This window comes from Diabrotica virgifera, chromosome 2 (assembly GCF_917563875.1).
Source record: "Diabrotica virgifera virgifera chromosome 2, PGI_DIABVI_V3a".
Lineage (NCBI taxonomy): Eukaryota > Metazoa > Arthropoda > Insecta > Coleoptera > Chrysomelidae > Diabrotica > Diabrotica virgifera.
In genome coordinates, this window is record NC_065444.1 from 198,402,237 (window position 1) to 198,429,982 (window position 27,746).

The 27,746-nt window shown below is 33.8% G+C and overlaps 1 protein-coding gene across 1 annotated transcript in view; it reads left to right on the forward strand.

Annotated features, from left to right (window-relative positions):
• LOC114328102 (27 kDa hemolymph protein) overlaps positions 1–27,255 on the forward strand; it is a 129,188-nt gene extending 101,933 nt beyond the window's left edge. The window contains exons 4-5 of the mRNA XM_028276875.2: positions 11,107–11,260; positions 21,474–27,255. Coding sequence (XP_028132676.2) covers positions 11,107–11,260; positions 21,474–21,693 — 374 coding nt within the window. The 3' untranslated portion in view covers positions 21,694–27,255. The remainder of the gene's footprint in view (positions 1–11,106; positions 11,261–21,473) is intronic.
• Positions 27,256–27,746: the final 491 nt, after the last annotated feature.

The window sequence follows — 27,746 nt, forward strand, 5'->3', positions numbered from 1 at the left end:
AAATAGCACAAAAGATGGAAAACGTATAAAGTTGTGAGATAAAATGAAATGAAACTAGTCGAGCTGGGAAATTTAGCGATAGTAACCTTTTTACTTACATTATATTGTTTGTTTCCCAGCTTTACGCGTATCAGAGGAGTATGTCAACTAAAACTGTCACTATGACAGTGGTATTTGCTAAACTCGTCCGATACGTCTAAAGGTGGGAAACAATCAATATGATGTAAATTAATAGGTTATTATCGCTAAATTTCCCAGCTCGACTAGTTTTATTTCTTTTTATCTCAAAACTTAATACGTCTTCCATCTTTTATGCTATTTTGCCGGTTATTTGCGCGCTCATCACTGTATACAGTCTAAAGGTTGGAAACAATGCTCATCACTGTATACACTAATAACCGGCAAAATAGCTAAAAAGATGGAAAACATAATACATTGCGAAACAAAAAGAGATGAAACTAGTGGAGGTGAAAATTATCGTTATAAACGTATTAATTAACATTACATTACATAGTTTCCCACCTTTAGACGTCTGTGACAGGAGTATTTTATAAAATTCAACTGTCACAGTGGCAGTTGTCATACTCCTCTAATACGTCTAAAGGTGGGAAACTATGTACTGTAATGTTATTTTAGACGATAATTTCCACCGATAGACGATAATTTAGACGATAATTTATAACGATAATTTTCACCTCCACTAGTTTCATCTCTTTTTGTTTCGCAATGTATTATGTTTTCCATCTTTTGAGCTATTTTGCCGGTTATTAGTGTGCTCATCACTGGAATCCATATCAGCTCCTCGATAGCTTCTTACATCATGTATTTCGCATGTTTAGCTTCTATCAAAATATGGTCAGTTTGATTCCTTGTTTGACCATCTGGTGAAATCCATGTCACTTTATGTATTGCCTTATGATCAAAGTATGTACTCATTATTCTCATGTTATTCTCCTATGCAAAGTATATCAGCATCTTTCCGTTGTCGTTACTTTCCTGATGCTTACTCCGTCCACCTGTGGTCTTACTGTACCTGTTCTCATTACTCACTTTAGCATTAAGGTCCCCTTAATTATTTTAACATTTTGGTATTTTATTGTAAACACGTTCTATCTTATCATTAAATTCATCTTTTGTTTCTTGATCTATGGTTTCTGAAGGGGCATGCACATTTAATAAACTTAGCATTCTAGTCTTACCTCTGATTCTCGGCATACAGCTCCTTCTCGATAAAGCTTCAAAAGCTACCACGGCTCTCACTCACCACAAAACCTGTAGGTACCCAGCATTCTATCGGCGCCTCCAATATTGAAAAAACTGGAACCATCTGTTATCACATTGTCACCCTTCTGCTTCGTTTCTTGCATTGCTAACACATCCAACTTATACTGCTTCATCACTGTCGCTATCTGCTTCCAAACACCAGCTGCATACATACTCCTCATGTTACAAGTTCCTATTCTAAGAATGTACTCGTTTCTCAGTTTTTTTCCGCTTACTTCGTCATTCGGGGGTTCTCTCAGATCCTTGTTCATAGCGGTTTTTTTGTCATCTTGTTGTTCCCTCCACATAGCTATGATAGACAAACTTTTTTGAAGCAAAAATTGCAAAACAAAATTTTGATGGCCCATAATAATTTTAATATTTCAAAAAAATACAATGAGTATGTATGTATGTCCAGCGTTAACAGGCCTTTTAGGCCCATTCATCACCATCCAGCCTCAAAAGTCCACTGCTGAACGTAGACCTCTTCCTCCTGTTTCCAACCCCGTCGATCTTGCGACGGTCTCATCCAGTTTTTATTTAGTCTTCTTAAATCGTCAGTCCATCTTGTAGATGGTCGGCCGATGCTTCTCTTGTCTTCCCTTGGTCTTCATTCCAATAACCTCTTTGCTCATTGCTGGATGGGTAATATCCATCGTTTTCTATTCTTAGCTATAAGCTTCCAATCTCTGATTCGCAACTAACTGACGTCTTCCATTACTGTATCTCTCCATTTTCTTCTTGGTCTTCCTCTCTTTTTTGCCCTCAGGTGTTCTCCAGCCAAAATTCTTGACTTGTTGCCTTCCTGCATTCTTTTTAGATGACCGAGCCATTCTAGTCAGCGTTTTCTCACTGTTTTTAATATCGGCGAGTTAGCATACAGTTGGTACACTTCTTCGTTCGTTGGTCTTTTCCATTCTCGCTCAACTACTCTTCCGCCAAATATTCTGCGAAGTATCTTTCTTTCCCAGGCTTCCAATCTATTCTGCATGGTTTTATTCATAGTCCATGTCTCTCCTAATTATCGTTTTGTATACTCTTATTTTTGTATTACGCGATATTTCTTTAGCTTTAATTATGTTGTTCATAGTACCAGCGCATTTATTACTCTTGGTTAGTCATAACTAGATGTCTGCTTCTTCCTTACATGTCTGATGGATAAGTTTACCCAAGTACATATATTCTTGCATCCTCTCAAACTCTACTTCTGATCCATCCTCCACCTCTAACTTAAATTATGCCATGCTGTTTCTTCCTTTTCCCCCGCAACTTCCATGTACTTGGATTTATTTATGGTACTAGTACACTTTAGAACAGGGTTGTCCAACTGGCGGCCCGCGGGCCGCATCCGGCCCGCGAGGCTATTTGTTGTGGCCCACGTAAGATTTTCGAAAAGCATATATTTTCTTTAAATGCTGCCACTGTGAAAAAAGATTTTTTAATTTATATTTTATGGTTTAGCAGTGTTTTTACATCACAAGTACTGTACCGCGTGCCGCTTCGCGGACGTGTAACGAACACAATCGTCCTCCACCACTATGAGAACTGCACTGATTACTGCGCATCACAGTTCACGCAGGCCACACCTCCCACTGCTTACCATCCGTCGCCAGCCGCCATCGTGCCAGTGTGCTACTGACACGTAGGCTAGTCGGCTAATCTATTACGTTGCTAGTGAACAGTGAACTTGATTAATTCTTTGTCTTGATTCCTCTTATACAATAATGAGTGTAAAACCAGTAAAACGGAAAATTGATAGTGAGAACAGAATTTACAAAGAAAGTTGGGAGAGTGATTACTTGATTGCTAACAATAATGGAAAGTTGCAGTGCTTAGTGTGCATGAATCTCGTTTCAGTGCCTAAAGAATATAATGTGAGAAGACATTACACAACAGTGCATGAAAATAAGTATGCTACGTACACAAATGAAAGTCGGCGTGCCCTAGTTGCAGTTTTGAAGAAAAAGCTTAAACAGCAAACTGGTATGTTCAGTAAAATATTACACTCTCAAACGCATTCTTTGCATGCATCTTATGCCGTGTCGCTTGAGCTGGCAAAGGCAAAAAAACCTTTCACTGATGGCAATTTGATAAAAAAATGTGCTGTTGAAATGGCCAAAGCTTTCGGTGATTCTAAAATGGCGGAGAAATTTGAATCAGTGCCACTTTCACATCAAACCATACAAAGAAGGATTGTTGCTATGGGTGAGCAAGTAGAAAAATCTATGCTTAGCCTGGTTAAGAAAAGTTCATATTTCTCACTTTGTTTGGATGAAAGCACTGATCAAACCGATGTTAGTCAGCTGTTAATATTTGTGCGCACTACTTTTGATGATTTTACCAGTAAAGAGGAGTTATTTGATATTTGTCCTCTTTATGGAACAACAAAAGGAAAAGACATCTATGAGGTTGTGAAGAAAAAAGTTGACAGAATTGGAGGCTTTGATAAATGTTCAGCCATAGCAACAGACGGGGCCCCATCAATGACAGGTAAAAAAATTGGATTAGTGGGTCTGCTTCGAGAGAATGGTGTCACTTGCCCAATAATAATTCATTGTATTATACATCAGGGAGCTTTATGTGGAAAATCAGTCAAGGAAGATCAAGTTTTCCAAACCGTGATTAAGATTATAAATATGATTAGAGGTGGAAATCGATCTCTTTTACACAGGCAACTTAAGCAGTTTTTAGTGGAAACAGAGGCTGAGTATGGAGACTTGCTAATGTACAACCATGTAAGGTGACTGAGTGCAGGAAAGTGCATGGAACGATTTTTTGCCATAAGAAAGGAAATCCCTGCATTCCTCAACAAATACGTTTCATCTGACACAACTGAACTGGAAGAGAAGTTTAAGGATCCAGAATTCTTAAGACAGTTAGCTTTTATAACAGATCTGACTAATCATCTTAACATGTTAAACTTGAGTCTTCAAGGAAGAAACCAGACGGTTTCAGATTTGATCGGAATGATAAACGGATTCCGGAATAAGCTGAACGTGTTTAAACGTGCTTTGGAAAAGAACAACCTGACACACTTCCCTAGCTGTCTGCAAATAGCAGAAGAATTCAACGGTGAGGAAAATATTGAGTTTTCATCCTGCATTTCACAAATTGAACAAGTTATTGATGAATTCAATACAAGATTTGAAGAAATTGAAAGTCTCAAAAGCAGTGTACTACTTTATAATAACCCTCTTGGAGCAACCATTGATGATCAACCACCCAACTTACAGCTTGAGTTATGTGATCTTCAAGCAGACATGTTCCTAATCACCAGACAAGAAAAGGGACCTGAATTTTTCAAATTACTGTCAAAGGAGAAATTCCCAAACCTGCGAGATTTTGGACTGAAAATGACGTCAATGTTCGGAAGCACATATACATGTGAATAAAAAACAAAAGCAGAAGCAACCTTACCGATTCTTCCTTACGTCATCTTATGAGACTGTCTACAACTGAACTGGAGGTGGACATTTCTTCATTGGTGGATGAAGCCGATCGACCACAGTGCTCACACTAATTGGATACATCTTTTTCGTTGCTTTTGCAATGTCTGTCTTGATTATTGAAAAGTGTTATCAATAAATTTTCCGTTTATAAAAAAATGTAGTTGTTGAGCAATAAAAGAAATAATACTCTTTTTTGTTTAAATCCACAGAGAACGACAGTTCTCACCAGTGGCGCACAACACCCCTACAAGCGACACTATATATACACGAAATTTTCGATTTTCTAAACCTGACTGAATTGAAAATTGGGCCAAATCCCATCTTAAAGTTTAGGAAAAGACTCGTCCATCCATATGTTACCTCTCCATTTTGGTCCAAGGGTGTGGATTTTACGGCCCTTCCCATTTAAAGCCTGTTGTTCGTTCTCGTCCCCAAAACTCCCAAAAATTTCAAAAATTTAAGCCCGACCTTTGCGGCTTCTGATAGCACAGATCATTACCTTTCCAACGCATGTTTAATTTTGAAAATCGGTTATACCATTCAAAAGTTATCGAGCTCAGAAATATGACTCAATTTTTATTTAAAAAATGGAAAATGTTTGTGGATATGTATGTATGTATGTATGTATGTGTGTGGAAAAGTTACACCGATCTGAAGTTTTTTTTCTGTGTTTCAAGAAGGTGTGAGGGCCGATTCAGAACCGGTCTAATTTTTGACTTCTGACTACCCGTAAGCCAGCTAGAGGACTAGGTAGATACAAAATAGCATATTTTTTGGGCGTATATATCTTAGGTTCAAGGAAAGACAGGAAAACCGCAAATACACCAAATCAATAGGGTTGAGTTAAGCTTTCAAGTGGCGCCTAAGCGATCAAGCTGAGACATACACACTGCTCGCCATAGCCAAAAAACTGAAAAATTAAACTTTGAAAATTTTGGTTTTTCGACAATTACTCAAAATTTCAACCTACGAATTGCACCAATAACTGAGCGTTTGTAGAAGGACTCAGGACGCGTCTAACGGTATATACCTCATATCTGGGAAAATTCGAATTTTTAAGTTATAGGCTTCATAAGTATAATCAAATCTATTTCTTACGGGAAAAACGGTTTTTCAAGCTCAATAATTCCTGTAATACGTTCAGTTATCATACTCGATCTTGGATGCTGGTCAGATACTACTTGTCAATACGTTTCAAATTCATGTTTAGCGATCAACATCAGGTAAACCGTTCAGAAGTTATAGAGCTCCAAAAGTATAATTAGTCCAGGAACTGAAATTTTTCACTTCGCAATTTTTACAGAATGGATAGATTTGCTTGAAAATTTGACAATAAGTAGTGGATCTATATGATGCCGAAAGACGCTTTTACCATGGGGTTGTTGCCACCTCATCTCGAGGGTGGAAATTTTTTATTATATTTTGACCGCAAATGCTGGTAAAAATATTAATTATAAGCAAAAAATGTTCATTATACATTTTTTTGATAAAATTAATAGTTTTCGATTTATTGGTTATCGAAGCTGTTAGTTTTATATCGAAAAAATTACCAGAGAACGGCAGTTCTCGCCAGTGGCGCAGAAATACGCCCCCCTACACGCGACACTATTATATACACGAAATTTTCAATTTTCTAAATCTGACTGAATTGAAAATTGTGCCAACACCCATCTTCAAGTTCAGAAAAAGACTCACCCATTCATATGTCAACCATCCATTTTGGTCCAAGGGTGTCGATTTTACGGCCCTTCCTATTTAGGTCTGTTTTTCGTTCTGGCCCCCAAAACTCCCAAAAACTTCAAAAATTTAAGTCCGACCTTTGCGGCTTCTAACAGTACTGATCATTACCTTTCCAACGCATGTCTAATTTTGAAAATCGGTTATACCATTCAAAAGTTATAGAGCTTAGAAATGTGACTTAATTTTTATTTAAAAAAGGGAAAATGTTTGTGGATATATATGTATACCTCGTCCAATTTACTTACCGTTGCACGTCCTCCGCGCCATAGCCTGTGACACGATACCAACACGAAATATCTAGGCGGTAGGTGTATTCCCCTTTAGAATAATTTTGATTCTAAAAAAGAACACACCCACCGCCTAAATATTTCGTGTTGGTATCGTGTCACAGGCTATGGCGTGGATGACGTGCAACGGTAAGTAAATTGGACGAGGTATATGTGTGTTTGAAAGTTAAACCGATTTGATATTTTTCCTCTGTGTTTGAAGAGGGGGTCAGGGCCGATTTAGAACCGGTGTAGTTTGTGACTTTTGACCACCCATAAGCCAGCTATAGGACTTGGTAGGTACAAAACGGCATATGTTTTGGGGGTATATATATTCGGATCAAGAAGAGCCAGGAGAACCGCAAATACATCAAATTAATAGTGTTGACTTAAGCTTTCAAATGGTGTCTAAGCTGTCAGAATCAGACATACACACGGCTCAGTATAGCCGAAAAACTGAAAAACTAAACTTTGAAAATTTTGGTTTTTCGACAATTACTCAACATTTCAACCTACAAATTGCGCCAATAACTTAGCGTTTATAGAAGTACACCAGACGAATTTAACGGTGTATACCTCATATCCCGGAAAATTTGAATTTTTTAGGTTATAGGCTTCATAAGTATGATAAAATCTATTTCCTGTGGGAAAAACGGTTTCTCAAGCTCAATAATTCCTGTAGTAGCTTCAATTTTCATACTTGACCTTAGATCCATCAGATACTACTGGTCAATACGTTTCAAACTCATGTTTACTGATCAAAATCGGTTAAGCCGTTTAGAAGTTTTTAAGCTACAAAAGTATAATCCAATTTACGATTATTCCCGAAATGGTTTATGTAGTTGTAGTGGTTACGACGCTAAATTTGATCTGGCAACGGGCAATCCGACTTCATTTACCGGCCATCTCAATTTTTTTTCAATCTATTTCGAATAAAAAAGAATCTAGTGTACATTCGATGGACATTAGATCATTTGGGAGATAATGCAACAAAGGTGACCATTTATAAAACTTGACGTGTAATAGAGGAACATTGCATTCAACTTCATACATTTAATTTATAAATAACTTTGAAAAACTCATGATACAAGAATAAAAAACCGCTAAACGCCGTAAAAATGAGTGGCGCATAAAATATTCCAGCTACAAAAGATCTGATATGAATATTACGTGGCGCGAAAATGGATTTTCATTTGATGCAAAACAAAATTCTAGTTTTATTTTAAAAGATTTTTCCATAATATTTGCTAAATTTGAAGTAAACGCGCCACAAAAGAGTTTCAAAATTCAAACTGTATCAAAGTTACTCTTTTGTGGCGCGTTTACTTCAAATTTAGCAAATATTATGGAAAAATCTTTTAAAATAAAACTAGAATTTTGTTTTGCATCAAATGAAAATCCATTTTCGCGCCACGTAATATTCATATCAGATCTTTTGTAGCTGGAATATTTTATGCGCCACTCATTTTTACGGCGTTTAGCGGTTTTTTATTCTTGTTATTTTTATACCTCACTTTATTTTGTTATTACTTGTAACAAAATTATTATATGGCCCGCGACAACATCAAAGGTTTTAGTTTTGGCCCTTGAGGCATTGCAAGTTGGACACCCCTGCTTTAGAAGATCAAAAATAAACATTTTTTCAAGATTTTTTTCTTAGAACCTTTATTAAAAATGAACATAAAACTTTTTACATTATTAATATCTAACTCTTAGAGAATACAAAAATATATATTTTTTCATTTCTGCACGTAGGTACACTAATATGGTAGAGGGCGTCAAACTCGATGCCTCGAAAAAAAAAAGTAGTTCCGATGGCGGACAGTTAATCTCAGGATTGGAATCTCTGAAATAAAAAAATCGTACGGCATTTGAAAAAGGAAGGTTTTTTACGTGACAATTTACCACCCCTAGTAAGAAATTCCGCCAAAAAAAGATTTTACGGAAATTTGAAAAAAATTTGTGAAAAAATCGCCCATTTTTCTTCAGTGTTTCATGGTTAAAAAATATTTATTTTGTATTTTTTAGTCAAATTGTTGTACATTGTCACGTAAGAACACTTCCTTTTTTAAATGCAGTACGATATTTTTGTGTCAGATATCCCAATCCTGAGATTAACTGTCCGCCATCATTTTTCGAGGCCTCGACTTTTGCGCCCTCTACAATATTAGTGTACGTGCATAAATGAAAAAAGATATATTTTTTGTACTCTCTAAGAGTTAGATATTAATATGTAAAAAGTTTTTCCATCTACCTCTACCAAAAGTATACTTTTCCGGACCTGATTGTAGGGAGCAAAGTTGTACTTTTCCTCCCTAGGGAGGAAAAGTAAAAGTGACGTCATGGTATTTCATTCATGAAATATAACTTATTGACGCCCTGTATAATATCTATTTTCTATTACGAAGTATCTATACATTTTAACGTTTATTTATAAAACATCCTGTATTTTGCAGAATGGTAAAAAACAGTAAATTGTTATTTTGATTTAACAATGTTTACATTAATAATTTGACTTATATTTGACAGTTGACAGTTATATTGTACCTACTTGTTGTTTTAGTTCTAGTAAATTTCGTTGGTTAGTTACATAAATAAATTAAGTAAAAATGAAAAAATGACTTGTTATTTGAGGAAGGTGGAAAATCCATATGTATAACATGGGAGTAAAGTGCCTTTTCCTCCCTTGAATGATTACTGCCCTCCACTACGCGTCGGGCAGTAAACTTCATTCTCGGGAGGAAAAGTTACACTTTCCTCCCTTGTTATACAAATAGCTATTTCCACCTACCTCTACCGAAAGTATACTTTTCCGGACCTGATTGTAGGGAGCAAAGTTGTACTTTTCCTCCCTAGGGAGGAAAAGTAAAAGTGACGTCATGGTATTTCATTCATGAAATATAACTTATTGACGCCCTGTATAATATCTATTTTATATTACGAAGTATCTATACATTTTAACGTTTATTTATAAAACATCCTGTATTTTGCAGAATGGTAAAAAACAGTAAATTGTTATTTTGATTTAACAATGTTTACATTAATAATTTGACTTATATTTGACAGTTGACAGTTATATTGTACGTACTTGTTGTTTTAGTTCTAGTAAATTTTGTTGGTTAGTTACATAAATAAATTAAGTAAAAATGAAAAAATGACTTGTTATTTGAGGAAGGTGGAAAACCCATATATATATAACATGGGAGTAAAGTGCCTTTTCCTCCCTTGAATGATTACTGCCCTCCGCTACGCGTCGGGCAGTAAACTTCATTCTCGGGAGGAAAAGTTACACTTTCCTCCCTTGTTATACAAATAGCTATTATGTTCATTTTTAATAAAGGTTCTGAGAAAAAAATTCTTGTTCTAAAGTGCACTAGTACCTTATATTCATTTTCAGTCCAATCTTAGCGCTAGCTCGAAACAGTCTTTTTGCCATACTTGTCAGTTTTTCTCCACTTTTGCAAGGAGATTCGCGTCATCAGCATACGCCGTTGGTATTCCATGTAGAAAAGAGTTCCAGACCCATTTATCCCACTATCTCACAGTGAGTAAGATAATTAAACGAAAGCGATGTATAGAGCGGTGATGTTTTATCAAAACACTACAAAATTTTATTCATGATCGTTATTATTATTGGCTCCGCAACCCAGACTGGGCCTTGGTTACTCAATTAATTCTTTCCATTCATTCCTATTTCTAGCCTTCGTTCTGTTTCTAGTTTCCAATTCTCTCAGATCCTTCTGTACTTTGTCCGTATATCGCATTTTTGTCGGCCTCTGAGGTCGTTTTCCTACAATTTGTTGTGGAGTTGTGATTCTTGCTGGTTCAGGGGTGCAGCCCCACATGAACTGTCCATCTCAGTCTGCCAAGCTTTAAGTATTACCTTTACCATATTAGATTCTCCATAGGCTTGATATAATTCTATACACAATTTTATTAATTTGGTTCAAGTTTGGACAAAGTTATTCCAAGATTGCCATAATTCGTCCTAATTTGGTTTAAATTGAGACAGTTTTCCTTAAAAGTGAACTGAGTGAAACTAATCAGTCAATCTTTTTGTGAAAGAGTTTTTTTTTTAAATTTCAATATTAAAAAAGCTGATCTCAAATAATATATATAAAGATAAGAGAAGAGGATTTAAACAGGCCCTTGATTATTATTAGGTTGGGCTTCAAATAGTTCAAGCTACAGGTCTGGTTTCGCCACTTTACAGTCCACATTAAAGGGTTGGTTTCCGTAGAATAGGAGATTGCTGCAGCCGTTTCGCCAAAATCAAATTTGACATTCTAGACTCTTCTTGTTCCACAATTGGTCGTGTAGGTCACATGTATAATTTATATTTAATATACTTGATGATGTAATACCTAAGATGTAATTTAATTTTTCAGTGTTTGTTGCTGAAGGTGGCGTCGAATGTATGTCAGAGAGAAAAGATGGTGTACAAGAATGTGTAAATAAAACCCTTGGCTCAAGAATCCCTGATGCAGATGATCTTTCTGTTACAAATTTACCAGTTATGCTTTTTACGGATAGAGATTGCGAGTAAGTACATGTGTTAAAATACATATAAGGGTCCAACAAATATTTGTTGTTAGTACCTTATTATATTATGCAACAAATGTTAAAACATGTAAGATACACTTATACTAATGGTAGTTTGATAAATATTGTTTATTTCTTCCAGTGCTTTTTTTGTTGATCTATATATTTACAATAAATTCCTAGCCTTTATTTTTGTGTAGTTTTTAATTCTTAATAGTACTTCACATTCATTTTTGAAGTTATACTTCTTTAGGCGCGATTGAGAGTAAAAATTTTCATAAATCTGCGTGCATGCGCACACAGACAGTATGACGTTTAGTTGCTAATCTTTCAAATCACAGTAGAGCGTCGATAATCCGAACCCTGGTAATCCGAACGTTCGCTAGTCCGAACGCAAAAAAAATTATAAAATTAAAAAATATGATCGCGGACCGAGTTTTTGGATTTAATATGACAATATGGGCAAAATATGACCGCGGATTTTTGTTTTATTTATGCAGAAATACATACAATATATTATGCAGGTGTTTTATTCCTTGTGACTAAAACGTATGTATGTACTATGTTTATGAGCTTTGTATGTATTTTGAACATATGTTCGATAATACGAACAATTTGATAATCCGAACTACCCCTGTACCAATTACTTCGGATTATCGACGCTCTACTGTATGTATCAGCGCAAATAAGCCATTAAAATAATATATTAGTGTTTTTTAGTAAACGTATTATTTATTATAATTTTGTGTCTTTGGATTTGTCTTCCTTGGGTGGGCGTAAAATAATAAAACATCTATTTTTATATTTCACTTATCACCGTGATGTGTAATTATGTATATCTGAAACGTCAGTAATATGCCTTGATGGCCTGGTCGGTAGAGCATTGGACCAGAGATCGACAAATCGCGAGATTGCGGGTTCAAATCCCGGACGATTCATACTTTTTTATTTTTAATATTTGGCATTGTTAAGTTTTGGTTAATTTTTGGTAATTATTGTTAATTTTTTGTATTGTAACTGTTTAAGTATATTTATTTCGTTGAAATTATATAATAGAAATATAACTTCTTACGTGCGTACAAAGTACACACACATTCTTTTTTAATTTTTACTTTAAGATAATTGATAAATATTATGTTTATATGGGATTAGCCACAGTTAATTGTAATGGCAATTAGATTAGTTACCTACAAATATTTGAGGTTTGAATTTTCAGTCCGGAAATTGTTTTCGAAAAAGATTAAAGGTACTAGTACACTTTAGAAGACCAAAAATAATATTTTTTTTTCAAGATTTTCTTTCTCAGATGCTATAGCAAAAATGAACATAAAACTTTTTACATGTTAATATCTATTTCTTCGAGATTCATTGTTTTTGTTTTGATTGAGAGTACAAAAAATATACCTTTTTTCATTTATGCACGTGCACTAATATTGTAGAGGGCGCAAAAGTCGAGGCCTCGAAAAATGATGGCGGACAGTTAATCTCAGGATTTGGATATCTGAAACAAAAAAATCGTACTGCATTTGAAAAAGGAAGGTTTCTTACGTGACAATTTACCACAATTTTACCAAAAAATAAAAAATATATATTTTTTAACCATGAAAACTGGAGAAAAACGGGCGATTTTTTCATAAGTTTTTTTTTCAAATTTATGTAAAATCTTTTTTTTGCGAAATTTTTTACTAATGGTGGTAATTGTCACGTAAGAGACCTTTCTTTGTCAAATGCCGTACGATTTTTTTGTTTCAGAGATCCCAATCCTGAGATTAACTGTCCGCAATCGGAATTACTTTTTTCGAGTCGACTTTGGCGCCCTCTATAATATTAGTGTACGTGCATAAATGAAAAAAGATAGGTATATTTTTTGTATTCTCCAAGAGTTAAATATTAATATGTAAAAAGTTTTATGTTCATTTTTAATAAGGGTTCTGAGAAAAAAAATCCTGAAAAAATGCTTATTTTTGGTCTTCTAAAGTGTACTAGTACCTTAAGGGGAACGGAGCACAATGCAAAATTTTGACACATGTCAAAATTTTAATCAAAATTTCTATAATGTTTATTTTAATAAGTTACATGGGTGAAAATAAAAAATTTAGTGTGATTTTTAATTGCAAATATTTCATTTGAAAGAAACTTTTTATTTATTCTAAGGGACTTTATAGGCCCTCTATAATAAATAATCTTTCATTCTGCGTTTAAATTTTTCAAATATATTTATTAGTTTTCTCAGGAAAAATACTTAAGTCGACTTTACATTACATGATTTATCATATGATTTGTCATATGATTTGGTCATGGAGTGAAATTTACACGTTCACTGTGTGATTTGTCATATGATTTTGTCGTAAGCATTGCGTTTTATCATAAGCATTGTCATGCGGCTCTACATGGGCAAAATCATATGATAAATCATGTAGTGTAAATAGGGCTTTTCATCGATTGTCATTTGTTTCGAACTTCTGTCATGTGTCACATAATATTAATATATCTACGTCATACGTCTTTGGTTTGTATCATTGTAAAATACCAATAACGTATGACTTAGATATATTAATATTATGTGACACATGACAGAAGCTCGAAACAAATGACTGTGAATGAAAAGCCCTATTCGACTTTATTAGTTTTCTCAGGATTCGAAAAAAATTAATACATTTAAAACACATTGAAAATTTCGACATGCGTCAAAATTTTGCATTTTGCTCCGATCCCCTTAAAAGAAAAGTAATTGTGTTTGTGTTTTTAACTATGTGCTTTGCTATATGTTTGGAAGTGTTCGTAAATTGAGTTTGTGCATTGTGAGTTGCATATGTATTGTGTATGATTGAGTCGTGTGTTTCACATTTTGTTGTCCGCTATTGTTGGTGTTTTCGTGTTGTTCACTTTGTCTTTAAGCATTGGCAACCAAAGCCTGCTGCATTATTAATAGGAGTGTACAAATACTAGCGTATGCAGACGACATTGATATCATAGCAAGAAGAAAAGCGGACCTGGTTCATTCGATCACGGCATTAGAGGCAGCAGCAAAAAGAATGGGACTACATGTTAATAATAATAAAACTATGTATATGGAGGTCACAAACAATAATTAAGTAGCAAATACCGAAGATTTAACGGTTGGAACATATACTTTCAAATGATTAAGGGAGGTCATATATAGCTGGGCTCACAAATCGAGCAAAGTAATACAGTAACTGCAGAAATTAACAGATGTATATATCTAGCAAAAAGTATGTAATTCTATGTATTAAAGAAACTTTTAACATCAAACATAGTCACAGAAAGAACAAAAATATAGATATATAGAACTCTAATATCAAGCCTGTCCTCACTTATGCGTCAGAAACGTGGACGATAAGAAAAAGTGATGAAGAACGGTTAGATTGTTTTGAACTTAAAATCCTCAGACATATTTATAAAGGCTTGCAGAAAAACGAATGGTGGCGTACACGCTATAATTTTGAGCCTTAGGGCCTTTATAGCGAGCCTAGTGTTTGTAGGTATATCAAAATAAACAGACCTTAGAGAGAATGGAGCCGTCGAAACACATTTATAACCAAAGACCGGATGGAATGAGGAGAAGAAGCATATCCAGAGCATAGGCGTAACCAGGGGGTGGTTTTGGGGGTTATAACCCCCCCAGTTTTGGATGTACTTTGTGCTCATCATGCAATAACCCAAGATACGACACGCAGCGTTCCTAATTTCGTTCAGGTCGCGCATGACGTCACGTTGTGAGTAGATCCTTTACATTTGGAATGCATTGTCATTATGATTTGGAGATTTTAGCTTTTAATATCAGTTGTGAAATTTTCGAGAAGTGCTGTTTTGTTAAGTATGATTAAATATAATTATTGGCAACATAATCTAATAATTTAAATCAATTACAAACATGATTTTTTATTATTAGGCAACTCATTACGTATATATTATACTGTAAAATACACAGCGTTGCTCTCTCTCTACTGTTGTTCTGAAGCTATTTTCTTGTGGCATTTTTGTAATTAACTATTTTTTATGGGAAATAAGCCACAATTTTACCAAAAAAAAAATGATTTTATTAACGTTTCGACGTCCAAATCGGATGCCGTTGTCAAAATACAAAAAATATTAATGCATTAAACAAAAATGTTGTTGCTTAATAAAAAATTCTTCTAATAATTTATTTAATCTGACTCATTTATATCGGCATTTCAGACATAATATATTATACATTTTAAAGTAGAAGAGTTTAAAATGATAGTGCCAATTGTTCATTCGATTACATGAAATCAACCCCAACTCAAGAATATCCGTCACAAAAAAATCACAGCATGTGATCTGTCTTTAAAAATACAACCACGTGCAATGGTGACAGTAAAATTCTTGCCTTAGAGATTCCATAGTAAATAACGAGTGAAAACCAGGAAAAACCTCGTAATACTATCATGACATCGTAAGTATTAGGTCTTACTATTATTATCGTAAGTATTATATTAGAATCTGGTATTAGTTTTGAGAGTAAACTAAAGTAAGACCTAATACTGACGATGTCGGGATGGTATCACGAGGTTTTTTCCTGGTTTTCCCTCGTGTTTTACTATGGAATCTCTAACGCGAGAATTTTACTGTCACCGTTGCATGTGGTTGTATTTTTAAAGACAGATCACATGGTGTGATTTTTTTTGTGACGGATATTCTTGAGTTGGGGTTGATTTCATGTAATCGAATGAACAATTGGCAATATCATTTTAAAGTCTTCTACTTTAAAATGTATAATATATTATGTCTGAAATGCCGATATAAATGAGTCAGATTAAATAAATTATTAGACGAATTTTTTACTAAGCAACAACATTTTTGTTTAAGTCATTAATATTTTTTGTATTTTGACAACGGCATCCGATTTGGACGTCGAAACGTTAATAGAATCATTTTTTAGTAAAATTGTGGCTTATTTCCCATTAAAAATAGTTAGTTGCTCTCTACCAGAATCCACGTTGCCTTTTCCCGCTTTGGCTAAATTTTTGGATGGAATAGCTTTTTTTAAGGCATTGAAAATTTTTAGAAGAATATCCAAGCAGCTCGTGTTTTAGATTGCGTTCATAATCGTCGCTGTTACAATGTGTTGAACAGATACGAGCGTTGTTAACGTTAAAGTTGTCTGCACGTTTACGTTTACATAATTGTTTTCACACACATCGCACTTTTTTGTCTTTTGGGAAACTAAAAAACTTGATATTCGTATCGAAACCTTGTGATTGATTGTCCACATTACAACCAAACACGGCACACCTCATTTTTAATAAAAGTTTAACAAATTATAAGTAAAATTCACCTGAAACAAAAAAATAAACACCGTTTACTATACGACCACACTGAATTTAATGCTGTTCTACTCACAGAGTGACGTAGCTACGTAAGCCCCGCCCACCGACTCCATGTCATATCTTCAGTTATTGTATCATGCTTTGTGCTCTATACGCTTAACACCATTATTATTCCATACCCCCAGAGACCTTTAAATAGATATACCCCCCCCCCCTTAGGATCATCCTGGTTACACCTCTGATCCAGAGCACGATTTAAGGACCAGGTGGAAGACGACTAGGGTAAGAATAGAACGAGTGGGTCGCGGAGGAGGTGGAGGTCGCGGTCGATGTCGATCCATGTAAAACAAACACATTGTAGTGAATGGAAGAGAACAGAGAAGATAAGTCGCGGTGGAGGTTTAGCGCGATGCCATCCAGGAGGTTTACATCGATGCTTTTGAAAATAAAATGAGTTTGTTTTACATGGATGTCTACTGCGCGGCCTACAAGGATACTTCCCTGTGATTGGTCCGTTCGAAGCCAAGTTGTCATTATCTGCGCTATCTAAGTTGATACTTTTTATATAATCCCTTTTTTGTATTCAGTTTATTTTTGAATTTCTAAAGTAATTAAATTCAGTAAATTTTTGAAATATGAAGGAGGATCTGATTATTTACAGCTGACATTTCATCACTATCGTCACTTGACTGACACAACATCGCAAAAGCACAGTATTTTTGTCATTTAAATTTCATTAAACTACTTCACTTGATAGTTACCTCGACTGACAGCGCAGGTGACCTCCTTGCTATGTGCTGTCGACATCGACCGCGACTTAACTAGTAGCATCCACCGCGACCTACACCTCCACCTCGACCCACTTGTTCTGTTCTTACCCTTACGAGCATTAAGAGTAGGAAATTGGAAAACCAAGGCGAAGGATAGGAAGGAATGGAAGCTGATTCTGGCTGGAACAGGCTAAGACTTACCATTAGTAGCCCAATAAATGACCGTTTTGGAGCGTAATTTTCAGGGGCAACTTCGAATTGCATGAAAATTTGGATTTAGGTTCTACTTACCCTCCACTTCAAAGTTGAATTTGTGCCGTTGGTTGCTTTTACTTGGACGGTGACAGTCACCCCTTCTCGGGGGGTGAAAAACCTGTGTTTAAAATAAGCCCGGAATTGGATAAATTGACAGATTATGAGCAACTTTCGTTCAATAAAGTTGTTTACGTAAGTCAATACTTTTCGAGTTATTCACGATTTAAAATGTTGATTTTTCGACAACAAAACTACGTTTTCAGACCATTTTTCGCAAATAACTCAAAAAGTAAATATTTTATCGAAAAAATATTCTTAGCAAAAGTATAGCTTATAAAAAAACAAAAAAAAAATGGTGTATCAGTAAAGTATATAAATTGAGTGAAAGCAAAGTTGTAGCTCATGAAAAATACGTTATTATTCGTCTAATTCCAAATCGAATAATTCAACGCAAAATCACCGAAAATTTAAGCACTTTTCGGGAAAAGCTTAGTAACATTCTTAAAGTATCTAAAAAAAGCTTTATACTTATTTTTTGCTAAAGTTTCTAGCACCAAAAATAAACGAGTTACACTGAAAAAAAAGTTGGCTTCTTTTTTTGGTAAAAAACATTGTGAAAACCTCCCTCTATTTAGCACCCTAAATATAATTAATCGTTACTGCTTTACCATTTATTTTAACTGTATGTGTATTGTTTATATGATCTGTAAGTTTGATTGGTTTGAAGTGCTTATTCTTGAAAAAATTTGGTTTTAAAATAAAAAAAAAATTCTAAAAATTTTTGAAACATTTCCTTTTTTCAAAATAACTTAAAAAGTATTAGTGATAAGAAAAATCTTAAAGATTAAAAAAATGTAGGTTTTGATATTATTAATATGCTAGTTTCATTTTGTTTTTCCTCAAGGCAAAAATTGATTAAGATATGGCCGTTCAAAATTTGCATACACTCGTGATAGTGACCCGTTCTAGTTTTTTCAACTATAACCCTTTCAAAAATAAGCACTTTAAACCGGTGAGACTGACAGACCATATAAAAAAAATAGATAATTAAGTAAACTTTTTGTAAAGCGGTAGCGATTAATTTCATTTGCGGAGCTAAACACAGGGAGATTTTCATTTTTTTACCAAAAAAAAAGAGGGCCAACTTTATTTTGAGCATAACTCGCTTATTTTTAACGCTAGAAACTTTTATAAACAAATAAAATAAAGATTTTTATAAACACTTTAAAAAAGTTTAAATGGGTTTTTCCTGAAAAGTGCTTAAATTTTCGGTGATTTCACCTTGAAATAGTCAATTTGGAATTAAACGAATAAGAACGTATTTTTCATGAGCTACAACTTTGTTTTTACTCGATTGATAGACTTTACTGATAGAAAAATCTGAAAGAGTAAAAGAATGTAGGTCTTGCTATTATAAATATGCTAGTTTCATTTTGTTTCTCCGTAAGACAAAAATTGGTTAAGATGTGGCTGTTCGAAATTTGCACATACTCGTGATTAGTGACCCATTCAAGCTTTCTCAGTTATAACCCTTTCAAAAATAAACACTTTAAACCGGTGAGACTAACAGATCATATAAAAAAATAGATAGGTAACTAAATTGTTTGTAAAGCTGTAGCGATTAATTTCATTTGGGGAGCTTTTCATGATTTTTTACAAAGAAAAAAGAGGACCAACTTTATTTTGAGCGTAACTTGCTTATTTTTAATGCTAAAACTTTTGTTAACAATTAAAACAAAGCTTTTTATAAACACTTTAAAAAAGTTTAAATGGGTTTTTCACGAAAAGTACCTAATTTTTCGGTGATTTCACCTTGAAATATTCGATTTGGAATTAGACGAATAATAACGTATTTTTCATGAGCTACAACTTTGTTTTTATTTGATTGATAGACTTTACTTATACACCATTTTTTTGGGTTTTTTTATAAGCTACACTTTTGCTAAGGATATTTTTTTCGATCAAATATTTACTATTTGAGTTATTTGCGAAAAACCGTCTGAAAACGTAGTTTTTTTGTCGAAAAATAAACATTTTCAATCGCAAATAACTCGAAAAATGTTGACTTACATAAAAACTCTATAGAACAAAAGTTACTTAGAATCAGTCAATTTATCCATTTCCGGTCTTTTCTTGAACGTATGTTTTTTCACCCCCGAGAAGGATTGACTGTCACCCCCTACGGAAAAGCAACCAACGGCACAGTTTCAACTTTAAACTGGAGGGTAAGTAGAGCGTAAATCCAAATTTTCATGCAATTCGGAGTTGCCCTTGAAAATTACACGATATCGCCGTATTTTCCGTTCATTTACTGGGCTATAGTTGTAGAGCCAATGATGATGATAACTGGTTTCCTATTCTTTTTCATTTTTCTGGTAAGCCCTTCACATGTTGTCATCCTTGAGTCCCTTCTTGTAGGTGCTACTGGATTGCTTGTGGTGTTGTGTTGTTTTCTTTCTTCTACCTTGAAAAATAATTTCAATGAGTAGTCATTTTTTGTTATAATAGACTAAGAGCCGCTATAGGTGAAATTTCTTAATCATTTTAGGCACGATGGGACCCTATAACTTAAATAGTAGAACCTAAAAGAAAACGTTTGAACACTGTGCCGTCACTTTTCAGTGGCACATGCGTCGACAGTGGCGCATCAAACTTTACACTTATGGACGGGATAAATAAATTAAAAGTTACCCTCCCTTACTAACAGAATCAATTTTTTTTTATTTTTTTAAGTTCTATGTGATTAACACATAGGATTCAGCGTATTTTTAACCCACCACCACCTTCCCCCTGCCTCCACCATCAAAAACTTCATTTTTCGTTTTTATTTTTTTTTTGTTGGGATGCAATCAATTTTAAAATTTTAAAAAATTCACACGCATAGCTGAGGCTTTTATAAAACATGCCTATTTTTTATAGACCCATAGATAGAGTGTACATAACCTCAAAAAATTAAAAGAAATTTTTTTTTCAAAAAAGCGTATAACTTTTTTTGAGGAACAGCTGCAGGTCTAATTTTTTCTTAATCTTATGTGTTTTATCAAACACTATATTTTCAATTTTTTTCAGATTTTTCCGTAAGGTTCCCCACCTTCAAAAATCCGAAAAACTGTTTTTTGGGGGGTTTTGGGGGATTTTCCCTATTTTATAGACTTCATAATATATCAAATCAATTTTGTTTTTATAGGTTATATGTAACTTGAAGTAATTGAGTCCTTTATAATATTTAGAAATCAGAAAAACACGTTCAAACCCCCCAAAACCCCCTTAAAAAACAGTTTTTTGGATTTTTGAAGGTGACCAGCGTTACAGAAAAATCTGAAAAAAATTAGGAACCTAGTGTTTGATAAAATACACAAGACTAAGAAAAAATTAGATCTGCAGCTATCCCCAAAAAAAAGTTATATACTTTTTTCCAAAAAAAAAATATTAAAATTTTTTTGAGGTTATGTACACTCAACTTACAGGTCTATAAAAAATAGACGTGTTTTATAAAAGCCTTAACTATGCTTGTGAATTTTTTGAAATTTTAAAATTGATTCTATCCCACCAAAAAAAATAAAATCGAAAAATAAAATTTTTGATGGTGGGGGCAGGGAGAAGGGGGTGGTGGGTTAAAATTACGATGAATCTTATGTCTTAATCAGATAGAACTTAAAAAAATGAAAAAAATTAAATTCTTTTAATAAGAGAGGGTATTTTTTAATTTATGTATCCCGTCCATAAGTGGAAAGTTTGATGCGCCACTGTAGACGCATGTGCCACTGAAAAGTGACGGCACAGTGCTCAAACGAAAGTTGGCAACGGCTGTAAAAGACTAAACTTTTTTTATTTCAATTAAAGAAACAATTTTTCATTAACGATTATATCTTTCAGTGATTTCGAAGAAGTCAGAGAATGTGTTAACCATGAACTAGAGAAGTGCAAGGATAGTACCCCCGCAAACATCGTCGACGCATTCTTCAAATTCTTAAAGAAACAACTACCTTGTAAAGGAAGTCTAGCACAGAAGAGCACCAAACCAAATTCAGCTTTTGCCATATCTAGCAGTTCGATACTTTTGGCTATTTCCTTTTTGTACGTCAGGCTGTATTAAACTTTTTAAATTTTTACAGTGGGTGAGCGGATAATTCTTACGCATCTACAGTTATTATGCCATAACTATAATTTTATTACTTATCAGTAGTGAGATTTAAGTTTAGTAAATATATTCTGAAGCATTGAGTTGTTTATATGGTTGTGAGAACTTATTATCTGCACAAAGAAAGCATTTAAACAATAAATTTTTTTTATTTAAAATTGTATTAGGCAAATAGGTAACGTGTGATCCAAAATTATTGTCACCATAGGTGGCTCTGAACGACAGAGATAGCTATACAGTGCATGTCTATTCTTAATTCAGATATACTTTCCAGTTTACGTCAACTTTGCAGTGTACGTCAACTTAACAAGAAAATTAAGGTTATGTAGAGAGATCTTGTTTGATTTTATTTATTATTATTACTTATAATTTTGTTAATTCTTTTTATTTTTGATTAAAGTTCTGGTTTTGACTGATTTTTTATGTTTTATAACGTTAATCAAAATTAATTGATAAACCAATGATATAAATTCAGATTAAAACAAGACATACGTAATTTTTTGCATGGCTAGCTTTGATCCCAATAATTGTGGATCGCTCGTTATATCAAACCTATAATAAAGTGAAAGGATTAAATCCAAAAACAAGCTGAGAATACGAGCAATATCATAACGAAAATTTTGTTTACGGTTATCAAAAATCATCTCTATATTACTATATTTAAGTGAAATATATGTACAGTATTTCTCATGATCATTTTTCAGTGCGTAACAAATGATAGGAAAAAGGGTAAGTCCGTGATAATACACATTTATGACATTTATTCTAACATGACATTTTAGTTAAATCTGACAGTTGTCACATTTTATTTTCAATTTGGAATGTAAACAAATCAAAAGTGTTTCTTGCATTTATAAAATGGTATTTTCTTTGATTTGTATAGTCTTATAAATTATACAGATTATATTTGTAATATTATTATCTAATTAAAAAAAAATTATTTTTTTATTATGGCGCCATCTATCGACAACTAGAATAACTAGAATAACTGTTATAAAAATGTCACCGACGAAATGTAATCACCGACGTGCCTTTTTTTCTGTCACATACAATTTAATGCGTTAGAAAGAAATCGAAAAACTGTGACGCACTGAAAGATGATCATGAGAAATACTGTATAATCTGAATTTACATAATATATCGTATTCCTAAAGTCGAAAATGTAATTTTTCGACTTTGGGATCGGTTATTTCGAATTTGGTTTGAGATATCAAACTCGCAAGATGATATTCCTTCTTCTTCTTAAAGTGCCCATCCGTTCTGGATGTTGGCGATCATCATGGCTATCTTGACTTTGTTTACCACAGCGCGAAATAGTTCAGCGGTAGTCGTGTTATACCACTTTCGTAAATTTTGAAGCCAGGAAATGCGTCTTCTTCCCGGTCCTCTTTTACCATCCGTTGGAGAAGGCCGTAGCATTTCTCATTACATGTCCTAGATATTCTAATTTTTTCGTTATGATGGTCATGAGAATTTCACACTCTTTCCCCATTCTACGCAGTACTTCTACATTAGTAATTCGGTCAACCCAGGATATACGTAAGATGCGCCTATAACACCACATTTCGAAAGCTTCGGACCGATTCATAGATGCAACAGTTAGTGTCCACGCTTCCATTCCGTAGAGCAGAACTGTAAATATGTATCATTTCAACAGACGGTATTTTGTTTTTAATGATATGTCTAGACTCTAGACTATTGAAAAAGGGTCTCATTCCAACGAATGCTGCTTTTGCTTTTATTATTCACTGTTTAATTTCTGTTGAGTGGGTCCATTGGCTATTTAAATTGGTGCCTAGATATGTATATTGCTCCACTCTTTCAATATTCTGTTGTTTGATTGTAAGTTGAGTGTTTAGTATGATTTTCCTAAACTAGGTAAAAAACACATTGATTTGATACCTATATCATATGCCATAAATCAAAAATTCGATTTTTTGACTTTGAGGTCGGTTGATATCGAAATGGTTTTTAAATTTGGATTCAGGAGACAAACTGCATAAGAATCCATCGTAGATCGACTCACAAGTATTTCAGGGGCGGCGATGTACAAACGAACGAATCAACGAACAGACTTTGCGAATTTATATACGAAAACGAAGTTTTCGTTGAAAATAAATGAATTCATCGATTAAGCTGTCCTTAGTAGCAAAGTAATGTAAAGCATGTAGTGCTATCAAACGCTGTATTGCGTATGCCAGTGGCGGCTCGTATCACTTTAAGTAGGTAGTGCCAGAATTCGGGCAGCTGCCTAAATTTTTAGTGACGGGTTCACAATATGGTCAAAAAAGGTATAAAATAGAAATTAAAAAAAATAGGTACGGATATTTTTACATTATGTAGGTATATACCATTTCTGGGGTGTCAAGAAATTTAAACATTTAAAATGCATTCAGTGATTGATTTGACATCATGTCCGTCCAACAAGTAAAATCTCCAAAATCTCTCAACTTATCGCCCTTTACACAAATATCGGAAAACTATAACTAACTGAAATTCACCAGCGACGCGACGTCTGTCGTTTCATCGGCAATCACTGCAACACAAAGATAATTTTCAATTTCTTTCCTTATTTCCTCGTGATAAACATTTAAGATGCACTGAAGGAGTTCATTTTGTGTTGTTTTGAGGTACATGCTTTTAAAGATTTGGAACTTTGAATATGAACCGAAGTCGTTGTCTAATTCGGCTAACATTGAACAGTTCCATAAAGATGCCTCTATTTTCTGAATTTTCCTTTTCGTCGTGATTTCTCAAAACTAACTCGAAAGCTTCACAAAACCATATAGATATAATTTTTAATTTGATTCAAAACATATCGATTCTTAATCCACTTCTTGTTCATTGTGTTTAATTAGACTATCACGATAAGCTGAATTTAACTCGGGTTTTATTAAAAATTAAAAAATTTTAAATTACTTAAAAATATAATAGTTTAGAATAAAAAGTTTAATCATTAAAAATGTAATAATTATAAATACAAAAACGAGCGAGCGAGCGCGTAAAAAAACTCGAAAAGATAATGTAGGTACTACCCTGTACGAGAAGCTTTTTGGATCTGATCTACGATCCACTATTCACTATGATGAGCATAGTAAAAAATATTAGATCTTCCTGCCTTGTCGAGCCAGGCACGAATAGTTTCATTTAAACGTGTATTAAAAGTGCAATATAGCTCTATCTCTGTCACTTACATAGAATGCCCGTAAAATCTTTCTCTTTTCAGCTGAGCCATCTAAGCTTTTGGCACGATGCGATGCGATCATCCCGTCCGCTGTCTGTGAGTGGCGAGGGTTGTACTACACTGCACAGTTGCCAGATTTTATATAATTTATAAAGAGAAAAGAAATACGCACAAAAAATGAACGGGCATTAAAACGGTTTAAAGATAAAAAAAAATATGTTTCTGCATAAAAATAAGGTAGTGTCATGGCACTACCTCACCGGCCGCCACTGGCGTATGCAGAATATTTCAAATAAACTAAAATTCCAGAATTTCGTTCTGCATTATACAAAACTTGATTTATGTTTATATAAATTATAAACATGTAAATTTTGGTGCTATTAAATTAAGTGTAAAATTATTAGGCATGGTAAAGTTATAAAAAAATAACCAAATCTTTTGTTTGTTAAAATTCTTAGAAGTAACAAGTTAATTAACTATTTAAAGTTATTAATAAACAATTAGAAGGTAAAGAGAAATAAAACCACTTCTAATTCGATTTCTATGAAAAAAGTCAATATATGTGGAAAAATTTAAAATTTCTTCAATACTGTTTCCTTGGTTTTTACGCTACCAAAATACGTTTGATTTATCGAGTCACATTGAAACTATCAATGTATTAATAAATTTGTAATGTTCATTAGTCATTTAATATTAAAATTTTTAGGATTACATGTCATTATTGCGTAATATAGTTTTGCATTTCAAAGCTAGTCCTATTGAACTGGATTCTACTTGTTAGGAAAAAAGAAATAATTAGAAATTTCATAAATCTTTTACAATTTTCAATATTCCATGAATGTCTTTTTGCTGTTTCAAAATTTCATTTAAATCAAATTTCAAGACAATCTATATTTGCTTTATAGCTGCCTTTAGTTATTAAATTTGTACTATATTCCTGATCCAATAAAATTGGTGGTAGATAAAGATTGATTTTTAACATTATTAGGTTTGGGCTAAGTATCTACTAGTCTGGGTACGTCTAGCGTTACAATGTATAACGTATAGTGCGAATAACGTGCGCAAAATGGCGATTTTCGCTAAGAGTTACCTAAGGCCCGTCCGGCGAAACGATCGGATTTTCTGTATTCATTCAGTGGCGTATTTTCAAGAAGTTAGTTAATATATTATTATGTGTCTTTATGTAAATTTTAGAATGGCTTCTTTATTTTTGATTCAAATAATGGATATGTTAAATGATTTATTAGTCGATTAAAAATACGCTATAACCTAGACCAGAGGTTCTCAATCTTTTTGAGTCAGGTACCACCAAATACTTTTTATTATTTTTGGTACCACCTAACTAAAATACCTGTCTAGCTAGGTGATCTAATTAACTATAATTGTGCCAATGGTGGTGCTGATTTTGGCTGTTTTGACTTTGCGTACCACCTCAAATAATGAAATGTACCACCAGTGGTACATGTACCAGAGATTGAGAACCGCTGACCTAGACCTTAAGATATATAAAATTATTGTTAATTTGTCCGTTAACATTTTGCTATTTAATAAGGGCCGGCGTAGCTCAGGCTGTAGGATATCTGACTCGCATGCTGGTAGGCCGGGGTTCGAAACCCGCGCCGGCGAGAACATCTAGATATTTTTAAAAATGTCTATAGGCCCCAGGTCGACTCAGCCTGAATAAAATTAGTAATTTGGGTAAAACCAGGGGTAATAATAGGCGGTTGAAGCGTAGCACTGACCCTGTTACCTTTCTTGTATACCGTAGGCACTAGATATAGCAGACTACCCTGCTATAATCCCAAAGCCGCTTTAGCGGTATAAAACGGGAGACTATTATAATAACAGATACAGATAATAGATTTTTTTTAATTACTGTGATGCATGCTGTATTCTTTCAGTTTCGGCTCAGGAAATATTATTTGTTAACTTCCTCAGAAATTGTGTGCAGATAATAAGTTAATACAATCTAACCCCAATTTTTAATATACACAGGAATCGACACGTTTTTTTTATATTATTTCATAAAAATTTTTACACACCTACTTAAAACGAGTCTTTTAATAGTGAATTAGTGATGCTGCCAAATATTTATGAACCCGATTTATCAGACTTAATGTTGTACTTAGGTTACATCATAATCTTAATTGTGAACACTGACTACATATCCCTTAAATGTAACTTTATCAGTCTTTCCATTTTTTACTACTGATATACCCTTGTCTATGTCAAAAAATAGTATAAACTTGTGATATATGAAATATAGTAATTTTGGATTTTAATATATTTATAAATGTTCTTAAGACCTTTTTTAATAAATGTATATATTTTAAGAGTTTGGTTTTATTATATGGTTTGTATGAGTTTATACCAGACACTTCATCCAGCGAAAACGATACTTGAAAACGACGAAAACATCGAATCAAAAACTGAAAAATTCGTTCAATATTTTAATAAATAAAAACAATAAAAAATAAGTTCAATATTTTTCAAAAATCTATCGAGAATGACACTAAACAACATCCCCACTCCACCCTCTGGAGGTGGGGTGGGGGTAACTTTAAAAAATCTTAAACAGAAACCGCCATGTTTATTGCAGATTTGAATTCCATACGTAAAAATAAGTAACTTTTATTCGACACATTTTTTCAAAATTGTGGATAGATGGCGCTATAATCGGAAAAAACGATTTATCGTAATATCATAGGTATAGGTAAATTATAGAAGCGGTCTAATATCTCGAGTGTATCAGTGTTTTATAATTTTCAAAAACCTATCGAATAATTCCAAATACGACCCTCCACTCCACTCGCTGGAGGTGGGA